Here is a 21,794-nt window from a genome sequence, read left to right as displayed (position 1 = left end):
TTAGGGCTTATGGAGTTCTTCACTTTGGGAAAGACCGGATTTAAAAACAAGATTAAAGAGTTCAATCCATCTGTGCTGATCTGTCACTCAGTCAGTCTGCAAATGAAGAAACAGATCAGCAGCATTCTCCTCGAAGGTGGAACGTTTCAGCTGATGGATGTAGACAAAGATCTGCAGATTTCTCCATGAAACAGTTTCTTCTTAACCTCTGGTTTCCCTCCTCCTCTGTGAAGATCCTCTCTCATATCTGTTCCTCCCGCATCCACTGACCTTCCACTGACCTTCCTCTGACCCTCCTCTACCCCTCCTCTGATCAGCAGACCATGCATGTGCTGCGTTTGTTCATGTGTGCTCGTGTGAAAGTCTGGTCTATTCTGAGGTCAAACTGCCCCAGGCCATGGCAGTAATATCATATGACTGTAGTCTGTGATTACCAAACATATCACGCAGCATTACCAGCGTCTCCATGCTAATGTGTGCCAGCAGAAGCTCTGAGAAACCAAACAGCTGCAGACAGAAACACAGTGTCCCTGAATAATTAATACCAATGAGAGTTCTTGGGTTTTGGTTAAACAGGAGGAGGAAGGTTTCACAGAGCTGGATCTAGAAGATTCTCTCACTTGTTTTTCTGCTGGAATTTGTTTGTTGGATGTTTCCTTTGCCCTTCACTGACACTGAAAGGAAAGCTTTAGTGCAGTAATACCTGAGAGTGATGCTAGCAGTAGAGAGTAATGCTTTACTCAGACTTATTTCATTATAAGTCTATTATCAGTAGAAATGGTTCTAGGTCTGAATGGGATTGTTCATTTTATCAGCAAGTTATATAAAAACATCAACATGGGACCAGGAAAACTTCGCTCGCTGGGTCGATATAGCATGCACTGATGGTTTAATTGATTCGACTGGGGCTCCTGGGGCTCCGGAGGTACAGCTGGTTGTCCACTAATTGTAAGATTGGTGAATGGTTCCCTGGCTCCTCCAGCTCTGGTGTCAAAATGTCCCCAGATGAGACGGGAGAGCACCTGCAGTGTGCATGCTCTAAAACAGCTAGAGAGGTGTAAGGACGGGAAATATTCAAAAGAAACTTTTTAATGCATTCACTGTCTAAAACAGTGATACTCAACGCTGGCTCTGTCATGTGTTCATGTAAAACATTATTCCTTCAAAAAGCGAAACTTGATCTCAGAAATTATCCACTGAAGGTCACAATCAGTTTGTTTCACACACTTCTACGGTAGCCTTCAACTGTCAAACTTAATTGTCAACCTTCGTCATTGTCTTTATTTTTCCTTTGCCCTTATTTGCAATTTGTTGCCCCTTTTTTCTTTTCCCACTTTCAATCCATTTTAGCCCATTTTTGCCACTTCTTTTTGCAACTTTTTGCCCTTTTTTGACACTTTTATCCCTTTTTCACCAGTTTTTGCCACTTTTATCCTAATTTTTGCAGTTTGCATTTTTCCCCTTTTTTTGCCTTTAGATGCCCCCCCCCCCCCCGCTATTTTTCGCTGCTTTTGCCCATTTTAGTCACTCTCCACTCATGTTTTGCCACGTTTTTGCCCCAGTTTTGGACCATTTTTGCCACATGTAACTACTTATTTTTGTCACTTCTCACCAGTTATGCCACTTTTCACCCAATTTTCTCCATTTTACACCTACTTTTACTCCAACCTTTGTTATTGTCTTTAAATTTTCTTTGCTCTTTTTTGCAATTTATTGCTCTATTTTTCTTTTTTCAATCCATTTTTACTGCTTTAGCCCATTTTTGCCACTTCTTGCAACTTTTTGCCCATATTTTGCCACTTTAATCCAATTTTTGCCCTTTTTCCAATTTTGCCACTTTTATGCTTCTTTTTGCCGTTAACATTTTTCCCTTTTTGCCTTTAAATGCCACTTTCCTCCCATTTTTGTCACTTGTTGCTGTTTTTTGCCCATTTCACTCATTTTTTGCCATGTTTTTTGCCACTTTCGGACCATTTTTGCCACTTTAAACTTATTTTTCTACTTTAACCCATTTTTTTCCACTTTTCACCACTTAGATTGTGGCTTTTGCAAATATATTTTTTCAAAAATGTGGCTCTTTGTTGGAGCAGGGTTGAGTTACACTCATCTAAAACATGCAGAACATCTTATCCTGGTTATGATGGAGCAAACCAGGACCGGAGAAGCAGGTGAACTGATGGACTATCTAACTCAGGGCTAACATAGTACCCAGAAGCTCCACTCCTAGCTCCCTCTGAAAGTCTGAGCTCCTCACCCTGTCTCTAAGGCTGAGCCAGGCACCCTCCGGAGGAAACTCATTTTGGCCGTTTGTATCCACGATCTCATTCTTTGGTCATTACCCAGAGTTCATGAGCATAGGTGAGGGTTGGGAGGTAGCCCGATCGGTAAATTGAGAGCTTTGCCTCTCGGCTCGGCTCCGTCTAAACCACCACCGCAGTACTGCTGACGCTGCACCAATCTGCCTGTTTATCTCACACTCCCTTCTACCCTCACTTGTGAACAAGACCCCGAGATACTTGAACTCCTTCACTTGGGGCAAGGACTCACTCCCCACCTAGAGGGAGCAATCCAGAAAGAGCTCAGCAAAAACTCACTAAACAACCGCGCCTTCAGAATAAAAGCATTATGAGAAAAGATCAAGCTTTTACTTTGTGGGTGGGGGGGTTCTCCAAGGTAAGGCGGTTGGGAATCACGGCTGTAGGCTCTGAGGTTCAGCAGCAGTAAGTAAGTCATCTTTATTTGTATAGCGCTTTACACAGACAGTAGTCACGCAGTGCTTCACAGTAGTAGACATATATAAAACGATCATACAGTCAGATAAATAATGTAAAATACAACCGAACACAATGCTGGGTCAGTTTGGGCTAGAATGCCGAAACAAATATATTTTTAGGTGCTTTTTGAAAGCATCCACTGAGTCCAGAGAGCGCAGGTCTAAAGGAAGTTCATTCCAAAGGCGAGGCGCGGTGGCAGTCCGTTTAGTTTGAGCTACAGTAGCTGATGGTGACTCGTGTAATCCTGGGTAATGGTTTCCAGACTGTTACTGGTGTTTGCAGACTGAATAAGCTGTTAGTTGGCCCAGTTTTCCATTATCAGTCATTTCAGGTTGCAGAGTTATAAACACTTCCAGAGAAGATCATTCAAGAGCCTGGAGAGACTGAGGGGGGTGTCCCACTCAGGGATTACCTCTGTGCCATCCCCTGCTGTCATCATAGAGCTTTACAGTCACATACTGCTGCTGTGGACGGTCGGTCACTTCAGCCAGGACCAGCACTGTGACTGCTCCCATGGGTCGGTTTCTGCTGCAGTCAAACTCAAACGTATCATTTCTATCTGCAGAACGGCAGCTTTCACCCACTTCTGTCTGCAATTTCCGTGTGTCCTGTTTCTCCCAGGCCTGCATGCATAAGCCTCCCAGAGCAGACACTAGCCCAGAGACGAGACTAATGCTGTATGAGGGACTGGTCAGTGAATACTGGACATTAGCCACAGGAGCCTCTGGTTAGAGTGGTTTCTTTAAGGAGAAAACCAAGCTGAAATGGGATTCTCAGGGGCCCTCCCCAGTTGTGATTTAGCACCACTATTCACTCGTTTTTGACACCCCCTCTTCACTACTCCATTCGGCCATTTCTGCAACATTGTTTGCTCCTCTTAGCCGATTTCTGCCATTTTTAAAACAATTTTTGCCATTTTTCACACATTTTCCATTCTTTAACCCCTTCTCACTGATTTGACAGGCTATTTTTGCTACATTTCTGCCACTATTAACCCCTTTCTCATACTTTTTGCCCTTTTCTGACTTTTTAACCTAATTTTTACCATTTTTTTAACCCCTTTAAACCACTTTTTTTTTTTTTAGCATGTTTTATCCATTTTTCCAATTTTTAACCCCTTTTCATTACTTCTTAGGCACTTTTGACCATTTTTTAAATACTTTTGGCCCCATTCTTCCTCTATAACCAATTCTTGCCACATTTTTATCTCTTTTCCTACAAATTCTGCCCCTTAGTGCCACTCCACAACCCATTTTGACACTAATCACTCATTTCTGCCACTCTCTCACCCATTTTCATCACTTAATCTGGCCACTTTTGCAACATTTCTGCCAGTCTTAACTAATGATGGCTGACAAGTGAATTTCTATGAAAACAGGTCAATTGTTAAGTCATTTTAAAACTATTTCCATTAACTGTTTTTTGGATGGATTTAACAGCTGCAGACATTTAAAGCCAAAAAATAGTCTTAAAACCACAACATCTTCTTTCCTGAATTTAATGATCTTCTGGGGGCCGAACAGGGAGCTTTGGGGGGCCTGATATGGCCCTTGGGCCGCCAGTTGATGATCAGTGCTCTACAGCAGTGGTTCTCAACGTTGGGGTCGGGACCCCATTTGGGGTCGTGGGACACTGAGATGGGGTCCCCAGATGCCTTTAAAATTTTTGTTTTGGGGTTTTTAAATTACACTGTTGCCACTTTACACACATTTTACCAAATTTTAATCACTTTTCATCACTTTATAACACATTTTGGCAATTTTAGCACGTTTGCCACTTAAAACTCATTGTGTCAGTTTTATACCCCTTCCACCACTTATTTCTGCCTGTTTTTGTCACTTCTAAACCAATTCTTGCCATTTTCTGCCTATTGTTGCCTCATTATCACCACTATTAACCAATTTTTATACCCATTTTTGTCCAATTTACCACAGTCATCCCAATTTTGCTGGTTAAATTCATTTTCTCATCCCAGTCCACCTACTTTTCCCCAATTTTTTGCACTTAAAAGCCATTTCAGTCATTTTTAATCCCCTTTTACCACTTTTTGTGCCTGTTTTAGCCAATTAGATCCATTTTTGGTCATTTTTTTGCCACTTTTAACCCATTTACATTCTTTAAAAATCCAATGTCAATACCTTTTTACCATTTCTTGCCATTATTATCTAATTTAAGCAATTTTTCACCCATTTTTAAATATATGTTTTTAAACAAAAGTTCTTTCCATTTTAAGGCTATTTACTACACATGAACAGATAGATATTTGTTTTTCCTTGTTAAAAGTGGTTATTATTTAGGTCAAATATGAAATATGCTTCTCACAGCTTAACTTCACAGTGGGTCATGATTTCCTGACCTCCATGGCCCCCAGTCTGGCTGGGTCCCAGAAACCTTTCCCCTTATCCCTCTTTATGGGCGGCCGTGTCTCCACATGACTATTTATGTTCCTGGCTGTTCAGCCACCTTCAGGTACAGTGGGGGTCCTGGTCTCTGGCACCTTTATTTTGGGGGTCCCCAGTCTTTGGTATTCTGGGAGTCGTGGGCTGAAAAGGTTGAGAGCCCCTGCTCTACAGGATGAGTGGACACACATTCACACATTCACACATTCACACTCCAGAATGTTGTTAAAGCCTTCAGAGACGAGAGGAGGCTGCTAGAGCTGCAGAAATCTGAGGATGGTCCCATGCACTAAAATGATAGTAGACTGGAAAGAACGCTGATAAAAGGAGGAAGCACAGCAAACACAGCTAATCAGTTTCTACACAAGCTTTTAACGGCTCATGTTCACACCGTCTCCACAGCTTCATCTGTTTCTGATCATTTATGAAACTCAGGCTGATCTCAAGCGAGTATTCTCATTCTTATCTCTGGTTCTTCCTGCCCATCAGTCATGTTTCTTTATTTTGCTGCAGAAATGTTGGCAGGATTTCAGTTTTGGAGCCTGATCTGAATCTTAACAGGCTAAAGCAGCCCTAATGAGCCGGATTGGCAAAAAGTGCTGCTGCTCTTCCTAAAGGTACTTTGATAATTTGGTTTCAATGCTGGGAATCATTGGACAAATTTGTACAGTTCCTTAGAATAAAGACAAGCAGGCTTTGTTCATAACTCAGGAACATCCAAAGGCTAAGAATCAACAGAACAAGATCATGAATACAGCGATTACAGTGGCTTTACGAACACCTCTCCAGGGTACAGCAGTTAATTATAAGCTGTAGAAGGTTGAAAAAGTTGAAGAAACAATGAGACTGTAACAGAAGAACAGGGTTTCCTCAATCTCTCAGCTAACTTTGCATCTATTTCCAGCTCAGCATCTTCTCCCTGCATCCACACGCTCTTTGTTATGATCTCTATTTCTGATGAAAGCATGGCGGTGGAACCAACAGACGCAGGATCAGAGGCAGGGATGTTCAGTCAAGGCCTGCACACTGACAGACGTCTGAGCGACTGAATTATCTACAGTTGGAGCGCGTCTCAGAAACACGTCTCTTTGCATCATGGGAGATAGATGATCCTGCAACCTCATATGTTTGTGATGAAATCCTGAATGACCGTGACGCTGTGGATCCGTCTCAGATGTTGATGATGCAAATATACGGAGACGCAAATAAATTTAACCATCAGACAAACAAACACAACTACACGTGCACAAAAAACAGCTTCAGCCTGCAACAGCCAGAGGATCGGCACAAAACACTCTGAGACTGTGAGCAGAAATACCAGAATGATGAGGGCTGAAGAGAACATAGGGGTAGGACACAGGGCTGAGCTGAGACATGCAGTGTTGGTAATGTGACCTGAAGCACGCCGTGCTGCTACCTGTGCTGGCTGATGCCATCAGAAATGTGAGTGATGATTTTATGACTGATCTACAATAACAGTCTGAGTGGTATCATGGTATCAGGAGTGCTGGGAGCTCTGTGCAGAGATGGTTCGTCTCCTGCATAGAAACATGTTCAGGATTCATCCACAGATGTGGCTGAATCTGATGAATATTTATTGTTTAAACCAGCGTTACTCAGCCCTGCTCAACCAGCCAAATAGGTAAAAAAAAAGAAACCTTTGCAAGAGCCACAGTCTAAGTGGTGAAAGTGGCAAAAATGGGTTAAAGTAGAACAAAAAATACATTTAAAGTGGCAAAAATGGTCTGAAAGTGGCAAAAACATGGCAAAAAAATGAGTGGAAAGTGACTTGCATGGGCAAGAAGCAGCAAAGTGGGGCAAAAATTGGGGAAAAATGGAATTTAAAGCAAAAAAAGGGGAAAAAATGCAAACAGTAAAAAAACAGGATAAAAGTGTCAAAAATGGGCAAAAATGGATTGAAAGTGGAAAAAAGAAAAAAGGGACAACAAATTGCAAATAAGAGCAAAAGAAATATAAAGACAACAACAAAGGTTGAGGATTAAGTTTGACAGTTGAAGGCTACCGTAGAAGTGTGGGAAACAAACTGATGAATGTGACTTGCAATGGATCATTTCTGAGGTCAAAATTTCCCTTTTTAAGGTTTTCTGGGGGAATAATATTTCAAATGAAGACATAAATGAACCACGCGTTGACTGTCACTGGTTTAAACCTTTCTCTCGCGCCTTTGATTCATTTACACTCCATATCTGGTGTTCTGTGTTTTCAGCTCTGGTCTGCTGTCTCTATGAGGGTTTTCCTGCTGAAATTTAAAAAAAAATCAGTTTCCTGAAATATAAAACCAAGAGTATAAATACCTCTGTTGTTTTTTTTACCCGTTCATTAGATAATAAATTCAAATTTCTGAACATCTGTCCCCAAAAATCGACTAAATTCTGCGTCTATTCCCGCTGTGGTGGTTCATGGCTGTGCTCCACTGAAATAAGGCTCAGAATTACGACGGTCCCTGAACTCATCAGTGACTGTTACTCTGACCGCGCTGCACCCACAGTTCACTCAAACACAGTCTGCACCGGCCTCCACTAGGGCCGGCCAGCTAATCCAAAATTAGATTAAATATAGGTGCAATATTTCTTTAACCTGAAATTTACCTCAAATATAACACTTTCTGTTGCAGCAGAGATTTTATGCATAACATAATCATGCAATCATTCATCTACAAAAATCCTACTTTCTACACATAAGATGAGGAACTTTAGGAACAATCACATTTCAAATCACAATATTGGTTAAAAAAAAAGGCAATTAGATTATTTTCCCAAAGCGTTCGGCCCTCCACAGTGAAACAGTTGAACTCCCACCAAAGGTCAGCGACCTTTCATACTGGAGCGGTCTGCAGCGCCGCGGTCAGAGCAGCTGGAGACGAAATAACAGGAGAACTACAAGTTCACAGGGGAAAGTAAACCTAGAGTGATTACCGCTCCTTCCTGGAGGTTTGCTGCTGATCTGGATCTGATTCCATGTTTTCTTCTGCTCTGGTGAGAACATGATGAAGTCTACAGAGGATGAGTGCTTTCATGTGAAGTCTGTGGTTTTCCATCTCTAAAGTTAATTTTCTTTGTGGCAGAGTAGTATCCCTGTGACCCTCTGACCTCCTGATGACCTTTGTGCCTCAGGATGAGACGTTCTGTTGCCATGGTGATGATGAACCGTCAGGATTCACAGAGAACACACCTGACTTCATTATAATCGACACGCTGAAGGTCTCTGCAGTCTGAGGAGGACGTGATTTTATCTGAGCTGTAATCCAGTTTAAGAAAATATTCTGCACAGAAACCTCAAACACAGAGCTCGATGTCTTTATTTTTTATTTTAGTTTGGTTTCTTGTAAGTTTTTAATACATTTTTATATAAAAAAATAATGATGATAATAAAAATGTATTGAAAATGAACAACAAATGAACAAAAAACGGGATTTAAACCTAATAATCTGAAAAATTCTACATTTTTTCCACGCACATTTATGACTTTAAATTTAAGTGTATATATATATATATATATATATATATATATATATATATGTGTGTGTTTTACATGGTTGTAAATTCAGAATTTTTATACCTTGAATTCTTTTTATTTTCTGCTTTTAAAATTTCCGACTTTTTAGACTTGGAAATTCTGAGTTTTTTTTGTAAATTTCTCCCTTTTTTAAAATCTGAATTTCTGAGTTTGTTTTCTTTAGACTTCATAATCTCTAATGGTTTTCCCAAAAATGTTAAATTTTTCTAAAAAAAATGAACGTACTCCCTCTTCATTAGCTTTATGTTGGCCTTAATATACCATCATACATTTTTGCTTCTAATCATGACTTTTAACCCTTAGATGCGTAAGTGGGGTCAAAATGACCCCAGCTGTTGTTTCTTTTTTGTGATATCTTTGTAATTTTAATTTTTTATCCTTTAATCTTCCACGTATTCCTCTAACAGGTTGTCTTTGACATGAGGCCATTTGTATTTGTATTTAATATTTATATTTTTTAAGTAATGTCATTTTTTGTATCAGTTCCACACTTTTCCATACGTGGGGTCAAAAATGACCCCAAGCATTCTCTATGGAAGTTCAAAGGTTAACCCTAGGAACCTTAGGTTTTTATCAGCTGTGACTGTCAGGTTTACATTTACTGTCCATCCTCACATCTAAGTCCATAAAACCAGGATTTTCAATGGTAAAAAAAAATCAAAATCAAGGTTTATAATGGTCAAAATATTAGATTAAATTTGAAATCATGAATTTATAAATGTAAGGTAGAATTTTGAATTGTGAGTCTTACAGATAAAATAAAGGATTAAAAATGAAAGTAAGGTTTTGAAGGTCAAAATATGACTTAATATTTAAAATCTAGACTCTATAAGCTCAAAATATGACATAAAAACTTAAAATTATGAGTTAAAAAAGTCCAAATTTGAGATAAAATTCAAAATCATGAATTGAAAAGGTGAAAATATGACTTAATATTTAAAGTTGTGAAATCAAAAGATCAATATATGAAATAAAAAGCTGAAGTCATGAATTTACCCCCTGCACACAATTTTTTTTCCACATTCCTGACTTCTTATCTAATTATTTTAACCTTTTCTACATTTTATGACAAGGATATTTCAAATAATCCAGGCTAAGTTTCGGTTTTTATACTGGAGGAAATCTGCAGACCTTACTGGGCCAGGTAGAACTGGACCAGGTCTTGAGTCTGACATCTCTGTTGTAGAGTGGCAGCCTCTAGTTAAAGACATTTATGGACCTTGTTCTGATCAGTGATCAGTAATTAGTGATCAATAACATGCATCACTGGTGGTTCAACAGTCTGAAATCCCTCTGAACATCCCATCATTTCCTCTAGTTTATGAAAATGATTCAATCATGTAGAACCAAACCAGATCTTATTATTATTACTGATCATTCTCCTGTTGGGGTCAGTTTTGGATGTTTACCTTTTTTTTTTTTACCTTTCTCAAAGCTGCTTCAGGATAAAATGTTAATAAAAGTGATAAATGAACATGTCAAACATGAAGTCATTCTTTTGTTGACCAAAAAATAATAAAATAATCATCTTTAACCAAAATGAAAGACATTTCTTCAGTTTACAGCCTAAAACACATTCATTCTGATTGGGGTCATTTTTGAGCCGCTCATGGAGGAGTGGAGGTGTTGGTAGGTCATGAAGCTAAGGGTTAAAGAATAAAAACATCTCATTTTGGCATGCACACAGGGTTCTGCCCCCCCTGAGATTTTTGGCGCCCGCCCGCTGAGGGTGACTTTTTAAACTAAATCACAGAAAAATATTGAAATGATTTCTGAGTTTATTCCAGATGCACCTGTAAACTGTTTGACTGTTTCTTTCTGTCAGTCTGCAGGGCTGCTGAGCTCCTCAGGTGTAAAATGCAGAAGATCCTGACTCCTGCCCTTGGATTTAAGAAGTTAAAGATATGGAGCATTAAATTCATGACAGCATATTCTAACAGGACATTGTTCCAGGCATGTCCAGCATCAGTCTCTGCTGCTTACCCTGCCGTAGCGCGTCACATCAGACTGTGGAGCCGCTCAGCGTGTGCATTCAGATGTGTGCATGCGTGGGCAGAAGGCGAGGCTGCAGCCTGCAGCTCCACATACAGTAGATATGATATACAGAAGTCTGCTTCAACTCCTGACAGAGGAAAAGGAAGTCACTGACCCAAGGCTACCACTGACGCTCCACAGATGTGTTGACTCTACAAATAACAGGATAGTGTGGTAACTGCTCACGCCTGTAAAGTCAGATCTGAAGAGAGAACGCTGAGAGTCTGAGAGCTCTGTGGTAACCGTGGAGGATGTGAAACAGAGTCCAGGCATCTGTCTACATCACGGATGCTGTGGAGGCGCTCAGACCTCCAGTGAATACGAGAAGCAGCCGCGTTCCTGCTGTGGAGGAGGTCACTGAGTTTCAGAGATGCCTGCTCTGACCAGCATCAGGACTTTAAAAACACAGGGGTAGGGTTAATACCTTTGACTTAACATCACAGTTTCAGTATCAGCCACCAGATCTCAGCCTTACCTGGACAGTCCACCAGAACCCTGTGACCCCTACAGCGCTCTTCTTCAGTTACTGACCAGGGTACAGAGATAGCGCTGGGGGGACGTCAGCAGGGGCGTAGCTAGGGATGTAGGGCCCCCAGAAAGGGTATTACACAGGGACCCCCTTAACCAGCTAGCCAAGCAACAAATCTTGTGCTTTTTTTACAAATATCCACGCATTTTAATGTATTTTTGAACCATAATTTCTCCATTTATGAGCAATGTTTTTACCATTGTTAAATTAAGTTTACTTGCATTATTTGCAGTGTTGGACTACACCATCTGGAGCAGAGCCCCCCAGTATTTTATTTTATTCTATTTGACACAAATTTCAGTCTGTTGACTGATTAATTTAGTCGCTTTTGATTCAATAAGGACACTTTTGGAAAATAATCTGATTGCGATTTTTTTTCCCCATTATTGCGATATTACGATTATTCCTGAACTCTCTTTTATTCCTAAACAAAGGTTGAACGATTTTTAAAAATATTGATTTCTGATGATTTTGACTCGTATTTCAAATTGGATTTGAATTGTTGCATTAGAGGGTTTTTGTCATTCTCATATAAGATTTTTTTTTTTTAATTACAGAAATGAAGGTAGGATTTTTGTAGACTATTCTAAAAAAATGGCACTTGAATAACTGCATATGTCTCACATAAAATCTCTACTGCAAAAAAAAGTTTAAATCTGCTTTTTGACACCTTTGCACCCTCTGTGATTTGAAAATTGCAGCAGGCAATATTGCGATTTAATCTAATTTTTTGATTAATTGCCCAGCCCTACTTCTTACTAGCACTTTTCAATATAGGTTTCTCAAGGGCCCCTCCCTACTGGGGGCCCGGGTAATCAGCACCCTTTCTCCCCCCTGTGCTATGCCCATGGACGTCAGTAAACTCCATCATTTCAGCTCCTGACTGCCTGTCCTCTCAGGGAGGGATCCTGTTTGTCTTATTTTCACAGAGAAATCTCCTCCAGTGTTCAGCTTCTCCTTTCACAACAAGAACAGGAGGAGAACAAGAACACTCACAGAGTTCATGCCTGGATCGTATGCCTTAAAGATGGACTGAAGAGCCCCGATCACCGTGCACCATGAGTTTAAGACAGCTCATCTGCTGTGGTCATGATAGAGCCTCTTATGTCTTCACTCTTCCTTAGACAAGAAACAAGATATCACATCTAAATGAACTTTCCTATATGAGCTTGGGGTGAGGCTCCTCTGGTCTCAGTGTGATACTCCAGTACTGAGTCAAACAAATAAAACAAGTGGAACAAAACCCTCAAAAGTGCCCGACCGTGTGAGATTTTTGGAATCAATATCTGAAAATAAAGTGAAGCAGCATAAAAACCTGATCTGGATGAATCACAACTGACAGCAAGAAAGAAACTAAAGGTCTGATCAGTGGGAGAAAGAAATCACATCTAGAGACTGGACCAAAAAGAGAAAAAGAACATCAGTCTGGTGAAACCTTCCACAAAAACACTTTCTTTTCTTGCTGATGCTTCAGCAGGTTTAGTTTTCCTTATTGACCGTCTAAGTCGCTGCGTTTGATTAGAAACTCATTTTAAATCTTTAATAATATACGACATAAATAATAGATGTTTCTGTCTTTTCTTTGTCCAGTGATCATCCTCACACGTCCTCATTCATCCAGGACCAGTATCCTACCTGTGACTTTGACTTCTGTGGTCCGTCGCACCAGTCTGGATCCGTACTGTAGCTCGCAGGTGTAGTTTCCCCCGTCGCCCTCCTCCACCTCAGGGATCCAGATGTGAGTGGTGTTGACTGCGATGGAGCTCCTCCACTCCACCCGTTCACACTCCTGGAAGGAGACGCGCACGGATCAGGATCAGCAGACCGTCAGCGTTTCAGACCGCAGAGTCTGTGAGAGCCTTACCTTGTACCAGGTCATCTGCGGCTGCTTATACGGAGCCAGGTAGTCCTCTATGTCAGGGCAGGTGACCATCTTACTGTGGGTGATCTCCGCTTTCTCCAGGTGGCGGATGTTAGTGCTGAAGCACTTTCCCTCGTCGCTCTCCTCCACGATCATCGACATCGACACTTTCATGCAGTAAGTGGAGTTCCTGAACAAACAAACAAACAAACAAACAAAACAACAGTCTTCAATAAAAGCATTTCAGCACCTTCTTCTACCAACAGCCTTTGGATGGGCCCGCATACAGAGCTGTGAAAAGGTCTTACCCCCCTTCCTTATTTTTGCACATTTGTCACACTTAAATGTTCAGATGAAGCTAACGTTAAAATACATAAATAAACCACCAGTGAAGGTTCACAAACATCTCCTCCTCATGTTGACCGTCCTCGCTCCTCGCCAGATTCAACCACTTTATAAAAGTTGCCAACAAAGGCCTACAGCTGCCCCCAACGTCCCCAGCTTCACCAATAATCCATCTTCTCTTTGAGGATGATGCCATCAATGCTCCTAAAAATCATCCCATCATTTCCTTTAACCCTTTACCTACTGAGTCTAAAATGGCGATTTGGACATATTTAGTTATCATGGCTGTAAAATAGTCAGGAAATGCCCTAAGTCTGAGAGCTTTGCTCCCTTGAACTTGACTTTTCAACATCTGTTGAATGACTATTACACATTATATGTATTGTCAGCAGTTTAAAAGAAGAAAAACACAAAAACAGATTTGTTTTCATGGCTTTTATGAGCAGAAATGTTGTTATTGCTCATGAAGTTTTGATTTGACATTTGAAATGTGAACCTATACATGTTTAGAACAATCAGCAGTCATTTTTGGAGCCTAGGACTCTGGGTGTGCAAAACACAGTGCAAAAGATAACTATATACATAGGAGACAGTTAGTGCAGATAAAGGTGGAAAAATGCATTCTCAACATTCTCAGTAACATGTTGTTATTGCACATGACAGACATGCACAGATGCCACTATCTAACACTATTTTTGAAAAACAAAACACCACTCTCGCTCGCTCTCCTTTTACTCTCTTCCTTCACTCTCCTTTCTCACTCATCTTCTGCCAAAGCTGCCGATTTCACGGTACTGTTCGACATTACCGTAATATATATACCACACATCATATATTGGTGGAAAGCACAGATTCTCAGCTCTCTGTCAGCGTTGGAATTTTTTAGATTGAGTGAACTTTCGAGGAGTTACAGTGTTGAGAATCCGTGTAGCGGTCTCACAAAACTTCTGGTGTTTTGCTATGAATGCCCACGTCATATGGTTGTGAGTACCGTAATGAACCATATATGTGTGCATGCCCACAACTCTCAGCTTTCCAACACCATTGGAATTTTTCTGATCGGACAAACTTTGACAGAGTTACGGTAATAATACTCCAGACATACAGTTCTTAACAAATGTATCAGCCCACCCTAACCCTAACCACAGTCAGGTTTCTGCCACAGCTGCCCTAAATTAACAGCATTGGTAATTACCAAAATCATTTTGATGTTTCTGCAATGGTTAATACACCAATATGTAGAAGCTCTTTAACTGAAATGACATTTTTAATGCTAAAATAGAATTATTATTGTTATCCATGAATTTTCAAATTTACTGATTTACAAAAAAAAACCTGAAAAAATAGTAAAGCACATGAATATTTCTGATTAATATGTTAAATTATAGTTATTTACTGTCATTCCTGAAGAGAAAAATGAGTTTTAGTGGTTGAATGTTATGCTTGATTCATTTCTGACTTCTCAGAGAAGCCCAGTGAGCTGGCTCACATTTGGGTGAATTCAGTTTGAAATTCCTCATTCCTGTTCAAAATGGTAAAACGTGGAGAGCTGACTGAAAATGAAAGAGTCTGCATTAAAGCACTTCATGATGCTGGATGGTCTCTGAGACAGAGATGACAGGTGGTCTCATACATTTGTTAAGCTCTGTATAAAACACGGCGCCGGCTCAGTAGGTAAAGGGTTAAGGATGTTCTGGGTCCTTCTGGGACCTCCCAGGTGAGTCCTCCATGTTCTCCTGGAGTCATGTTGAAAGGCCGGGAAGGTCCACCACTGTTATCAGTTTTCTCCATTTGTGGATAATGGCTCTAGGCATGATTAGCTGGAGTCCCAAAGCCTTAGAAAAGTCTATGTTCCCCCTTGTAGACTGATAGATGTCAGTGATACTGGGGGAATCTTTGTCTAATATTAAAATTTGATGATCTGAAACTTTTAAATATGTAAAATATAAAAAATAAAAATAAATCAGAAAAAGGAAATTCGACTTTTTTACAGTTCTGTTTGCCGGCCCATCCAAAGACTTATTTTTTCAGTCTGTATTTGTAACTGCAGTGATCTGCTCTGAAATGAAAGTGAGAGGATTTGTTTAAAGCATGATGACGTGTGTTTATTTGTCAAACAGAGCCGCTAACGCTGACAGTAATGGCTCCATTAGCCTGCTGTCTAAGAGCCACTTTCTTCTTTAGAGAATCGTCCCACTGTTTGGCATTGTGGTGGGTATTTTGGTGAAATGATAGCCCCTCTTACATGTCAGATACAGGACTGAAAAAACTGAGAGTGAGGAGAAATGATTAGTTGTATAACCTTGTATAACCTGTAACACACACAGACAAACAAAAGAAGACTTTGTCAGAGATGAGGAGAGCCGTAGGCGCCGCTGTAGAGGTTCGTTTTAACCCGTGTGATTTAAAACGTCGCTGTTTGGCCAACATGACACCGCTGCAGAGTTTAAAGACACTTTAAAGCGAGTAAACTGGTACGACAAGTGAAGCCTGGGTGTTAAATAAAGCTGTTTATATGGAGCAGAGCAGCGGTGTTTTAGAGCAGAGAGAGAACAGTCACCTTAAATCCACGGCCTGTCAGAGAGAGAGTTAGAATGAAGCTGCAGAGAGAAGAACAGCTGATCGTCTGCCTGGTATGATACTACCAACAGAATCTAATAGCCTTCAACACCTCTGGTCCAATCAGAAAACAAGGAGACATGATGGCCAAGCTGAGCCTGAGAGGCTGAGCAGACTCAGACTGTCATGGCTGCCGGGAGCTCCTCCTCTTCTGAGAAATAAAACTAAAGAAATAACAGAGAAGAGCTGCTGTCTCCCTGTAAGGCTGAAGGTCTGTCCAGATTCTGTCAGACAGATCGCCGCTTCCACTCCAAACACGCGTGCCTGATGTAGAACTGATGGACCAATCAGCTTCTTCTGAGGAGAAGGAGGCGGTAGCTGTGGGCGGGGTTTAGCTGAACTGGAAGCATGTAAACAACGGCTGCTGGTGGAGCGGCTAGCTCAGATGTAGCTATAGCGGCAGTTTTCATCAGCTGCACATGCTCACTACATCATACTGCTCTGATTGGCTCATTATTAATGTGACAGACTGAACATTCAGCCAATCCTCCTGGAGGACTTTTACAAAGTTTCAGAGATAATACTTTAACGTTTACATTATAGAGCCGTTATTTAGTGATCTGACCGTTTCCATGGCAGCGGCAGCTTCTTCCTCTTACTGTCAGTTTTAGCGGTCGTCAAACATTACAGCCTCCTACATAAACCCCGCCTCTGTGATCGCCTTTCTCCTCTTTCAGAAGTCTTCCTCGTGTGACAACATGGGCCGAACCGTGACCCCCAAACCAGGACTAAAACAGACCCTGTTCCACCCTGATACCATTCAGACCAGGGGTGTCAAACTCAAGGCCCGGGGGCCAAACCCGGCCATAAGATCCTATCATATTCTCATTATAACTGGCCCACCGTTAAAGGGGTCCGAAGATTTTCTCTACTATAAGAAATAAAAAGAAAATTAAACCTCGATGCTTTAAAATATTCTTGTTGAGTAGAAAGTAAGGAGTAAAAAAAATAAATAAAAACTCAGGAATGTGGGAAAATAAATTAATTTTGATTTCATATTTTCAATTTTGCATCTCACAATTCCAAATTAAACTCATGATGATTAAATTTTTATTTCATGTTTTGGCCTTTTAGATTCACAAATTTGAATTTTATGTCACATTTTGACCTTTTAACTCATAATTTCTTTCTCAGTCTCATATTCTGTATTTAAAAACTCACGATTATTCATTTTATTTTTTAGGTTTTGCTTATAAAACTCATGATTTCAACTATGTATGTCAGAATTTTAAATTTTTATTTCATATTTTGACCTCTTTGATTCATAATTTTGACTTTAAATCCCATAATTTGATATTTTAGTTCCAATTTTAAATTGTAAGTCATTTTTTGACCATTTGAACTCGTTATTTTAAACTTTTAGCCATGTTTTCACCTCTTCAGCTCCTAACTTTGACTTTTAGCTTCACAATTTAAGATTTTATCTCATACTGACCTTTTAAGCTGATGATTTTAAATCCTATCCTGTTATTTTAATCTTTTAACTCATAATTTTGTTCAATATCATGTTTTGACTTTAAACTCTGGATTTTAATTTTTTATTTTGTGTTAACTTTTAAACTCGGGATTTTGACTTTCTATCTCAGATATTTTTTAATAAAATTTTAAGTATTTTTTTTTAGTAATTTTAATAAATGACTTTGACTTTTTACTTTTTTGACCTTTGAACTCGTTATTTTGAGTTTTTTTTAAATGTCATAATTATTTATCATCAGTGCTGTTTTTCTTCCCATAATTCATCACTGGTGAGAATGAGGTTGACAGTTTAGGTGTTTAAATCCTGACCCTGTTAGGCCCTCAGGTTGGACCTGAATCCAGAACCTGGCCCTGCTGGGACTGAGTCTGGGTCAGACCTGATCATATAGATCGATAACTGATCAGTCAAACATCCTGTTAGATTGTGGTGAGTGCCTTCTTCAGGTGTGATCTCCAGGTTCACCTCCACACAGAGGAGTTTATCGATCTCTTCTCTCTGATTGGCTCACACTGTCCCCCAAACTCAGCCTCTCATCTGAGAGGATCTGAACCACTTAGACCGGGAACACGAGGGTTTATTTCAGTCCCTGAGCAAACAAAGACCACAGAGGATTGAACTAGAGACCTGAGAGCCTTTCATCCAGCGCTCTGCTTGGTTCCTCCTCCTCAGTCTAACAGGAGCCTGCAGCATTTTCTGTTCTCTTCCAGATGTTTAGAAACCATTTCCTGTTTGCTCCACTTCCTCTATCACCTCCTCCTGCACATATTATCCTATAAATCCATCCGTTTCATTCTTTTACTGCCACAAACAGCAGCTAGTTATAGAAAAATATGGTAGCAAACTAAAGAAAGAAGCCTAATGGAATAAAAACATCACAAAAGTAAGTGTGCAGGTGTGCAGGTTTAACTGGTGATCAGGTTATAGAGCAACGCACAGAGGAGATAGAGTCCAGAGGGCATTAACATTAAGAGTCTGTCTGAACATGCTTGGGTGGTTTTCATCTGCTGGTTCTGGTTCACTGAGAGTCTGGAGAGCAGTGATCATCAACTGGTGGCCCGAGGGCCACATCAGGCCCCCCAGATCTTCCCATCCGGCCCCCAGAACCATGATCAAATTCAGAAATATGCAGAGGAAAAAAATAGAGTTCTATACAGCTATTAAAAACAGGAATTAATAAAAATTGTCCAGATTGGTTAGATGTTTAATAAAATTCCACCTTTCATCCATTCTTAGCAAATATCATAAACACATATTCTGGGTTCATTCTTGACTAAAACGATGGATTCAGATGCATTCAGCTTAAATCTTTCAATCGCCCCCTTGTGGCTGGCTATGGTATAGGGATTGATCTTACTATTTTAATCAGAGCAAAATGTCCCTTAATTTAAGTTTATTAGGAAGTTTGGCCCTCAAAGCATCCATCAAAAAAAAAAAAAAAAAAAAAACCTGGCCGTTGAACAAATGTAGGTGACGAGCCCTGCTCGGGTGAGGGCCGGAGTACTGCTCATGAGGCTGACAGCAGAGTGGACACATCCTATAAAATTAATCATTTATCTGTCTTTGAAAACTTTAGGAACTATTAGAGACGCTGCAGGACAGAGGTCATCGAGTCCATCTGCACAGGGGCCAGATTTAGACTCAACAGAAACTCTGGGGGCCGGACTTTCAAATACACAAAAATTTAAGAAATATTCTGGTCTGGTTAACATTGTAGTATTTTCTTTCAAAAGACAGGACATTTTTAGTCATTAGCAGTGAGATCTATGACTGCTATCTATAATGGCTGAGGAGACAGGCCTTGCACCCCCCCCCCCCCACTGTAATTTAGCACTAGTATTTACTTATTTTTGACACTATTAACCCATTTTTGATACTTTTTGCCCCTTTAACACAATATTGCATGATTTTAACCCCTTTTGAAACCACTTTTATTGCATGTTTCATCCCATTTGTGCTGCTTTTATCCCTTTTGCCAATTTTCTTCTATTTTTGCCACTTTTAACCCATTTTTGATACTTTTTGCCCCTTTAACCCAATTTTAGCCCTTCTTTGACCCATTTAAAACCACTTTTCCTGCATGTAGTAACCTATTTGTGCCATTTTTGCCACTTTTTACTCCTTTTCGTTACTTTTTATGCTATTTTCTGTTACTGACAACCAATTTTTGATACTTTCTCCCCTTTCTTTTCCTCTTTCAGCAATTTTTGCCCCACTTTAACCTCTTTTCACCACCTTTTCTGTCAGTTTTGCCCCTTTGTGCCACTCCACAACCCATTTTACCACTTTTCACTCATTTTTGCTACTCTCTAACCTCTTCATTCCTCTTGTAACCCTTTTTAAAAATCTACTAATTATGACAGCAAACTTCTGTAAAAACAGATCGAATGTTCATTCATTCCAAAACTATTTTAATGTTAATTGTCTGTTGGGTGGGTTTAACAGTTGTCGACATTTAAAGCCACAGGATACCCTTAAAACCACAACGTCTTATTTTCCTCTTTTTCTGAATTTAATGATCTTCGGGGGCCAGACAGGAAGCTTCGGGGGGCCTGATGTGGCCCCCAGGCCGCCAGTTGATGATCAGTGGTGTAAGACCTCAATTATAGAGGTATATTCCATAGAACTGGACATTTTTTATCAACCCTCTTTAATCCTGAAGTTTTTTTTTTTTTTTTTTTACCCTTTTTGACTTTATTTTGTGGATAACTTTGGTTGTGTTGATACATTTGCTGAGGGTGTGAATTTTGGGATGAATTTTGGTATTTCAGGAAATAAAATACACACCAAGGTATGAAAAAAATAAAAATAAAAATAAATCAAACTGCAATGACAGTGTATTCAAAAAATGTGTTTATAATGGGAGTAGATGGGGTAAAAAATAGGGACTCAGCTGCCAGCTAGCCTCGGATGAATGCTAGTTGGTGAGTGACATCAGTTCTGTTCTTGCTTTTATTTTTTAAAATCACTGCGTGTTTTATTTATTGACGTATGGAGGACTGATGTCTTCCTTGTTATTTTCCTTGAGTGGCTCAACTGAAGATGTTTAATCCTGAAATGAGAGGATATCATGTGTATCATGCATCATTAGCATGTCTGTGGATCAGCTACTGGATCAGGAATCTCCCACAAAGCTAGAAACAGCCCTGCACCTTTCTCAGTAAGGAGGAAGGGTTCCTGAATCCAGACCAGTCCAGACCCACTGATCCACATCTTCCTTACTGATCAGATTTTTAACACCAGACTGTTAAACGTGCTGGGCCGGTTTTATAGCGGTGGAAGCTAAGCAGCACTAAAGGAGAGGATCTTAAACATCTGCCAGCAGGCAGCCAGGAGAAAAAGCTGATCATGACTTCTAATATTCCTCTTTCTGCAGGAAATGTAAATAAGGACTCTGATAATTCTGTTTCCATGGTAAGATTAAAAATGTCCTCGGCGTTTTTAACCCCCGAGGACTAAAGATGGACTCTGCAGTAGGGCTGGACAATTAATCAAAAATGAGATTAAATCACAATATGATGCTGCAGAAGGTGCAATATTTACAAAACCTGAAATTTATGTCCAAATACCAGTTTAACACTTTTTTATTGCAGCTAGAGACACTATGCATTACATACCAAGCAATTATTCAAGTGCCTTTTTTTTTTTTAGCCTACTTTCTTCGTTTTTAGCCTTTTCTTTGTGTCCTCAGATTTACTACCTTCAAGGCAAAAATGTACACGCACAGAAAAACTGCCATTAAATCAGCATACGTCAAAATTTTTTCTACTTTTTTTCATAAATCTCTTAAACAACTTCAGACCTGTTCAAAACTAGAAAAAAAAAGAAAAAAAAATCAATAATTCTCAGAATTTTAACCCTTTTCATGCCAGTTTGATTATTTGAAATAAACAGTATAAAGATGGGGCTTTGGGGGTGATGGGAGTCTTGGATGGGTCAAAGATTAACAACAAAACTGATTTGATTGCATTAATATTTTTTGTATAATATCAGAAATACCCTCCTGACATCTTGGAGGCTAAAATGCCTCCATTGACTTCCATTAAAACCAGGTTTTTAATCTCACTGCCACTGCAGTATAAAATCATGCATTCTTTAATGTCAGCATTTCAATGTGAAGAAGTCTAGTGAAATTTGACATTTTTACCGTTTTCCACCAGATTCAAGCAAAAAAAAAAAAAAAAAAAAAACTCCACAAACAACGTATATTTTAGGTACTCTG

At 39.8% G+C, this 21,794-nt stretch overlaps 1 protein-coding gene across 2 annotated transcripts in view; it reads right to left on the bottom strand.

The window, feature by feature from the left end:
* il1rapl2 (interleukin 1 receptor accessory protein-like 2) overlaps positions 1-21,794 on the bottom strand; it is a 515,311-nt gene that overhangs the window by 119,467 nt on the left and 374,050 nt on the right. For both annotated transcript variants that reach the window (XM_041796951.1, XM_041796950.1), the window contains 2 exons: positions 13,138-13,324; positions 12,909-13,062 (listed from right to left, as the gene is read on the bottom strand). In XM_041796951.1, the coding sequence (XP_041652885.1) occupies positions 12,909-13,062; positions 13,138-13,324 (341 nt within the window). The remainder of the gene's footprint in view (positions 1-12,908; positions 13,063-13,137; positions 13,325-21,794) is intronic.

Source organism: Cheilinus undulatus, linkage group 10 (genome assembly GCF_018320785.1).
Source record: "Cheilinus undulatus linkage group 10, ASM1832078v1, whole genome shotgun sequence".
Taxonomy (NCBI): Eukaryota; Metazoa; Chordata; class Actinopteri; order Labriformes; family Labridae; genus Cheilinus; species Cheilinus undulatus.
This window is presented reverse-complemented; position numbering and strand designations above follow the sequence as displayed.